The sequence below is a fragment of the Oryzias melastigma genome, linkage group LG14 (assembly GCF_002922805.2).
Source record: "Oryzias melastigma strain HK-1 linkage group LG14, ASM292280v2, whole genome shotgun sequence".
Taxonomy (NCBI): Eukaryota; Metazoa; Chordata; class Actinopteri; order Beloniformes; family Adrianichthyidae; genus Oryzias; species Oryzias melastigma.
In genome coordinates this window covers 17684182-17692067 of record NC_050525.1, presented here as the reverse complement: position 1 = coordinate 17692067, position 7886 = coordinate 17684182, and the positions used below count along the sequence as shown (strand labels likewise).

Below are 7886 nucleotides of genomic sequence, written 5' to 3'. Positions count from 1 at the left end.
GAAGATTCAATCAAATAGCTCATTTATGATAACTTATAAAAGAGACATTTTAGAATTCTCTTACAGCAAGGCTGAATTAGGTTGGCATCCGTTCAGAAACTTTAGCACAGAAAATGTTCTTTTGTGTTGAACATCCCCCAAATAAATGAAGATTTATGTAAAAACTGAACAAAGCCTAAATTAGCAAAAACAGCTAGCATGTAAATATTAGCCTAACTCCAAAACAGCCTAAAAAAACTAAACTAAACTAAATTAGCTAGCATGTAGCTGAAATATTAGCTAAACTTCAAAATAGTCTAAAAAAACCTAATAAATGCCAAAATAGTCCAAAAAGCTAGAATAATGCTATTATAACGTTTAACTATATTACACTCCAACTCCATATAGTATAAAGTAACGACTATTCGACTATTGAATTAGTTGTCGATTAGTCAATGATTAGTCCACTAATTGTGGCAGCCCTAGTTTGCAGTTAACCATAAGGTCAGCAGCAATTTGATATTTTGTTTAATCTCTAGTTTAGTGTTTTTTTTTTCTTTTTGTTTTTCTCCAAATCAACAAAAGATATAAAATGTTGGAATAACTCAAGACTGGAAAGAAGCACAAATAAATGATGTTGGGTCTTGTAGGGACTCTGTAAAGAAATCCAATAATATCCCCAGCTCTGGTCAGGTCCAGGTATTTTCCTCGTCTCCTCCAACTCCTATTTTCTTGGTTCCCTCATTGCAGGAATGTGTTCAGGCGTGCTGCGAGTTTGTTCGTCAGCAGAAGGAAAAATAGATTTTCTGTCTGCTAGAAAAGGATTTGAGTTTGTTCATGATAGGTTGTTGTGTGCGTGGGTTTGTGCCCTATCGCCAGGACTGTTACAAGTAACATAGAAAACAAATAGGTGTAAACATCTCTGCTATAACCCAGCTGCCACACAGACAGAGCTCACACTCTGGCTGGGATTTCTCTGTATGGCTGATGGAGGATTGTTGGATTTTTCAAGGTTGAAGCAGCAAAAAAAACTCTAACGGAAGTTCACAAATGTTAAATAAAATAATAGTTTTATGTCAGAATGGTGGAACAACATGGGAACGGATGTTTGAAAAGGACAAAATGGACATTGCTGTCTGTTTGACAGATTTGTGACATGCCTGTCATTCTGCTGGTCTCATTTTCTCCATCTTGCTCTCCCCTCAGGTTATGGTGGGGTGGAGTTACTGTTGGTGCTGTGGGGCCTGGATCTGTCCATGCCCTGCCCTCACCACTGCATCTGCTACACTTCACCGAGCACCGTTTCCTGCCAGGCTCACAACTTCCACGCCGTGCCGGAGGGCATCCCCGCTCAGAGCGAGCGGGTTTTCCTGCAAAACAACAAGATCCAGAGGTTACTCCGCGGCCACTTCTCCCCCACCACCACCATGCTCTGGCTTTACTCCAACAACATCTCCTACATTCAGCCGTCCACATTCCACGGCTTCGATCGCTTAGAGGAGCTTGACCTGGGGGACAACCGGCACCTGAGGGCCATCGCCTCAGACACCTTCCTCGGTTTGGGTCGCCTGCACGCCTTGCATCTGTACCGCTGTGGTCTAATCAGTCTGCCTCCAGGCATCTTTTCAGGCCTACAGAACCTCCAGTATCTCTACTTACAGGTGCTTGACCACACTCTCTACATTACTATCAGCGTGACACTCTGTGACCCCGATCAAATGCTACTCTGACTTTAGGGTGAACATTACAAGCCTACAGCCAAAGGGAACACAATCACAATGTGTTGGAAAGTATAGTGTATAAAATACAAGAGCAACTGCAAAAACAAGAGCAGATAAAGGTGGAAAAAACTACTTTAGTACAAAACTACAAAGTTTAAGTTAATATTTCTTTCCTAATCTTTCTTTTTTGATAACACACTTTGCTATCTGTTCTGTTTGTATTTGATTATTAAGGTGTTGTTTTTTTGCCACCACAAAATATGTTTTATTTTGAAAGGTAAGGATTGCAATTTAAAATGATTGTTTTTTTTTTTTTGTTTTTTTACACATTAATTTTGCTTTGGTCAAATTTTATCAGTCTGAGTCAGGCAGGAAGCAATATTAGATAATTTTTTTAAGACTTTTATAAATTATCTACAATTTAGATTCCTACATTTTTCTTTTGTTTATTTGATTTATCCTCAAAAAGGTTTTTAGATTGTGGGTGAGTTTATCTGCAGATTGAACAATGTTCATTCCTTTAACAAATGGAACAAATCAGCTGTCACGCTGAAGTGAATCATGGTCCTTTTGTTCAAAACACAAATTAGTAAATGCCACCATTATTTTCTTACAAGAAAAAAAAGGAAAAAGAAAAAGTCAGTGCAGTCATTGCTGCAGAAAATAATTTCTGAACCTTTCAGAAATAAACAGAGCCTTCTGGAAAGCAAAGCTACACAGATTGGTGGTTTTGAAAAACCCTGCGCAGCTTTTCTCTGGATTTACAAGTTTGGAAATGTATTATGGCTCAAAACCATGTATGGTGTTGTGTAGTATATAATAGTTTATTGGTCTGGTAATAACACAGCTAGAGAATGGCACTTTTTTGTTTGAAGTGTCCCTATGACATTTTTTTTTCTGAAAAAAACAACGTTCCCAGTAGTGTTTTAATTATGATTATGAAGTTTTTAAACCAAATCTCTCAGCTTAAATGTCTTAAAAAGTCTTTTTCCATGTTCATCGGAAAACTCTATTTTCAATATCTCCTCTGGGTGGGCGTGGCTATTAGGGCTGAGCAGAGTAGCTCCGCCCCTGATCCTCAATGTCTGATTATGATAGCTCTGTCTTGTAGAGCTGGGTTGATAAAATCGATTAACCGTTTTGAATCGATTTAAGCTTAATAGATCAATAATCGATTCATAAAGTATCGATCGATGTAGCACATAAAGCTAAAGTGAGCTAGATTGATGCTAACGTTTAATAGAATGTCCTATAGGATGGCTAACGCTAACGCTGACTAAATTAACGTCTTTATTTGCTCTTAGGCATGACTATTTTTAAGATTCTCTTAAGGAATTTTTTTATTAAAATATCCATGCTAAAGTCTAAAGCGCTGTTTTTTTTTTTTTTTCCATACTGTCTTCTTCTTCTGGAATAAGGTGTAATGCTATAGCGCGATCGCCACCTAGTGGTCAAACTGAAACGCCCTGTATCAAATTAATATAAATATATTTAAAACATATAGTATATTTTTAATGTATTTCTAAACAAATGTGTATAAATGTGTTAACTCAAAATTGAATTGAATTGAGTGACAATTGATGTTCAAACAGAACGTCTTTACAACAGTTTGACAGCGATTTAGAAGGAGAAATACTCTGAAATGCAAAAACGAAATGACGTACATGTCATAAAGTCAGAAAACATTATTTTCATCAGAGAGGGACTTTAAAGTTTTCGACAAATTTCACAGTTTTGGTGGCAAAAACATGAACAGTAACTGTTTTATACAAAATCCTTTCTTCATTCTTTGTTTTCTCCCAGGACAACCATTTGGAGTTCTTGGATGACGATCTGTTCATCGACCTGCTGAACCTCAGTCATCTCTTCCTTCACGGGAATCGTCTGTGGAGTCTCCGTCAGAACACTTTTCGAGGTCTGGGTGCCTTAGACCGACTCCTTCTGCACCAGAACGAAATCCAGTGGGTGGACCGTCAAGCCTTCCACGACCTACGGCGCCTCACCACTCTCTACCTGTTCAACAACAATCTCACGGAGCTGTCCGGCGCCACTTTGACTCTTCTGCCCGCGCTGGAGTACCTCCGGCTCAACGACAACCCTTGGGAGTGTGACTGCAAGGCTATGTCGCTTTGGGATTGGCTGCGCAGATTTAGAGGCTCCACCTCCTCTCTTGTTTGTGTTTCCCCACCAGAGTTGGCGGGGAAGGACCTAAAGATGCTCAAAAAGGAGGAGCTACCCAGTTGCTTGTCGAGGGAGAGTCACGCACAGGGCTCCCCGGGAAAGGAATTGGAACATGGAGAGTCTTTGAACCACCTGAACCGCCACAGAAATCACCACAACCACCATCAGCGGCCGTACATGCCCCACGGGGACCAGCACAACCTGCCCTCACCGTCCCCACTGCCCCGGCCGCCTAAGGGGAGCCGCAAAAACTGCACCCGCCGGGGTCGCAAGGCAAAAGGGGGGCTCAACGAGGTGCAGGTACTTAGGGAGGAGGGTGAGAAAGATTATTCTCCAGACGGGGGGAAATACGACGCGTCGTCAGGTTCCAGGAGGAGGAACAAGTGCATCCCAAGAACTTCGGTCGGCCCGCCAAGCGGCGTCCAGAGGGCTTCTAATAAAGCAGAGCGGCACCTTGCAGACTTTGCCTCCTGTCTGTCATCAGCTCTGCTGCTCTCAGTCTATTTTGTGATCTTGCGCTGAGACAGGAGGTGAACACGTTTGTGTTTGTGATGCAACCTTAGGATCGATTTTCCTGAAACACCCTTTTCCTGGCTCCACGAGGAGACACGTATGAACGACTGACAGCGTACACGAGTACGGTATCGATTATCTCTGTGGTGATCCTTGTGGCTCCTAATCAAAACACAAAAGCCTGGAGGGGAGAGAAAAGAAATAAAAAAAATCCTCCCTATTGTCACGATGATGTCAGTATGGGAAACATCAGGAAATGGGTTGTCTCTATGCTACCAACTGCTGAATTTATGTACTCATAAAAGCTGTACAGCCATATAAAAATAACGAGCCAATAAGTGATTCAAATAGCAGTGAACGCACACGGTTAACCCTCTTGACTCCACAGAGCGCTCTCAGCACAACCTCCATCCGTCACTCACTCTAAGACAAAGACAGTCATTTACGGCTGCCTCTCCGCTCACTTCACGGTACCCCGACATCAAGACAGAGAAGTACTGACGCGGGACTGGAGAGTCCTCGGGAACCGTCGGGCCGTAATAGCTATAATCACTATCAATCTCCAGATAAAGTGGCTTTACTCTGACATTTCACAGCACGCCTGTATTCTTGGTGACTAAAGATATACAACTGAAATTACCACAAACAACATAACTGTCAGGGTTTTTTTTTTATTTTATTTCATTTTCCAGCCTGTTCTGTCAGTTAAATAAACTTAAAAGCCATTCAGATCCAACAAATCAACAGGTTTCATGGCAGATTTGAAGGAAAGTCGTATCTAAAGTGCAATCCTGAAGTCGACAGATATCAAGAGTGCCTGATAGGAGCCAGTGTCTAAAGACAGGTCAGGAGAGGTTTTATTTTCTAGGAATTAGTCATACATTTCTTGAAATGAAACAAGAATATGGGAATAAAATTATGGGAGATGGACTGAGCGATCTTCAAGCCCTGATTGGAGCGATGGTTTCTTTTGCTGCTAGGTCTGAGAAGACAAAGATCCCACCAGCTGTTCGGGAGTCTTCAGGAATTAACAAGGACAGAGAGGACTGTGGGACGCACACACACACCCTCACAGAGCCCGGACGCTCACCTTCACAGCCCACCGCAGACACTAACCCCCATTAGTCCAGGGATTTCTGATCACAGAGCAGCGGGTTTTTTCTTTTACACCTAAAGTCCCGAGTGCTCAATTACAAACACAACAATCCTCAAGCCAATAAACACATTTTTTGTTTTGTTTTTTTTACAGCGCAATGAATTATCTTTGAATAAGCTATCCTAACATCACCAGACAACCATGACAGGCAAATAATAAGAACTGAAAAACAACAACAACAAAAAAAACTCTGTGGGATCAACTAAGAATTCCAAATGGAAATTCAGGAGCCACATTTGTATCCCGCTTGTGTGTATCTCCTGCCGGGCTCTGCCATCTTGTGTCTATTTAACTAGATGTTGGGAACGTTCAGAAGCCTGTCACTGGTGTCAGTGTCCTAACATGTAGGATTAGAGATCCCTAACGGTGAATTTGTTTGTGCTGCTGTGCAAAAAGAGGTGATGTAAATTGTGTCTGTTTATTCTTTTGAGAATGCGTTTTTCTTAAAAAAAGAAGAAAAGGAGACCAAAAAAAAAAAAAAAATCTCTATTGTGTCTCAGTGATTTCCCATTAACAGGATGTGGGAGACTGGAACTTTTATTTTTTTGAATTGTTTTTTTTTCTTGTTTTGCTGACTCGTACAGCTCCACACACCGTCCTCCCTACTCTTCCTCCTGTTGTTTCATCCCTCCTCTTCTTCGTCTGTGTGCTAATTCCCCCCTTTCTCCCCCATGTGCCGCTTCCCCTTCTCTTCCAGCTCTCACACAGACACACACGTTTCCCTCTTTTCCCATCCTTTTGTGCAGCTGAAATGTTTCTGTGTGGTTATCAAACAATGCCAGACTGAAAAGGCATTTATAAATAACATTAAACAGAAAGGGTACTCAAAGTGCTGAGGTGGTCTGCGTTTGTTTGCCTCTCTTTTGTCAGTGCGAGTATGCAAATCTGTCTGTGTGTGGCTAATAGACATAGCTCTAAATGAGCCCTGAGGCTGAACGATAAGACACTGAAAGGGAAGGGAAAAACAGGTGGAAATTAAAAGGTAATGGAATAAATGTATCCATCTACTGCAGGAAGACAAACACATATAACCAGGACTCCCCCAGCTCCGCCCCCTCCACCACATGTCCTAGTTTTTACCTATAAAATATTCATCAGAGTGACTGAAAGTCTGCACACCTGTCTGGGCGTATCTGATGAGAGAAGGACATGCGGGGTCAAGGTGAGGTCATCGTTAGCATGCGCTCAGCGTTAAGTACGCCCGCTGTCACGGCGTCTCTCGGGCAGGGGCTCCGAGAGACGGTATCACTGCCCCGATTGTAAAACAAAGCTGACGACGGGGTTTGAAAGAGAACGCGGAGGGATTTAAAGGTAGAGGGGTCGGGGGCATCCGCGAAAAGAAATCCGTGGAGTAGTTATCAGTGACAAACACAACCAGCAGCCAGCGGAGGGGAAGTGACTGGAGGCTGCGGCTGCATCAGCACCACGCTTGAGTGTGCAGTTTACAGCGGCTCGCCCGTGCAGAGGCAGTGTGTGCAATCGAGTCCAGGGTTTAGGCGGGTCTGGAAATCTCTAAAAAAGACATTTAATTAAAATATAAAATTATTTATGATTTTATTTTTCTTACATAAACCTAAAATCATGAGTGGACAAACAAAAACCCATTTAGACACCACAAAATGTCATTTTAGTGGCTTAAAGGTGTTTTAGTTACTGTACACATTTTTAAATGAGGACAGATTTGATCATTTTTTTACCTCTCGTTTCTTCTTTTGTGAGTAAAGACATAAGCAAATACAAAGTTTCAGGGTTGTAAGACACAAACCAACCCCAGAATAATTCACACAGTTGAATAAGTAATACATAATCGCCATTTCATGTTCACACTGCACAAACAGGGAGGGGCTTTTTTTCTCGTTTTCTGCTGTTTCTACATTGTCATTTCCAAATAATCATATATAGATGTTTGGTTGGGGACCCTTTTTTGATGTTTTGCAGGTTAGCGAGTTTTTATACAAAATCAAGACTTTTTATAAATGAGGTTTCATAAATGTTTTTGAATACTTTTATAGTGTGGTTCACTTTCAGATTTTGTCATAAACACATTGATGAAGACATTGTTACATTAACCCACATGGAGCTCCAGACCAGTTAAAACCAGTTGGGTGGGTGATTCGAGGGACCTAATCGGTACTTTTCCACTGAAAAAAACAAAGCCATGAATTTCTTTGCTGGCCATGGATCGTAGATGACCATATAAGGTGTTAAGGATTTTGGGGTTTCATTGGCCTATAGTCACATAAAGCCTGCCTTTGTCGTAGCGTACCCCAACACCCTGAGTGCCTAGTGTGATCCTTATCCAACTTTTTATAAAAATGACTAAAATACAATTGAGT

General features: G+C 41.6%; 1 protein-coding gene across 1 annotated transcript in view; it reads left to right on the top strand.

Annotated features, from left to right (window-relative positions):
- The window catches only part of LOC112141639 (reticulon-4 receptor-like 1), a 98384-nt gene extending 92005 nt beyond the window's left edge, over positions 1-6379 (top strand). Inside the window, exons 2-3 of the mRNA XM_024264774.2 lie at positions 1186-1640; positions 3504-6379. Coding sequence (XP_024120542.1) covers positions 1186-1640; positions 3504-4403 — 1355 coding nt within the window. The 3' untranslated portion in view covers positions 4404-6379. The remainder of the gene's footprint in view (positions 1-1185; positions 1641-3503) is intronic.
- Positions 6380-7886: the final 1507 nt, after the last annotated feature.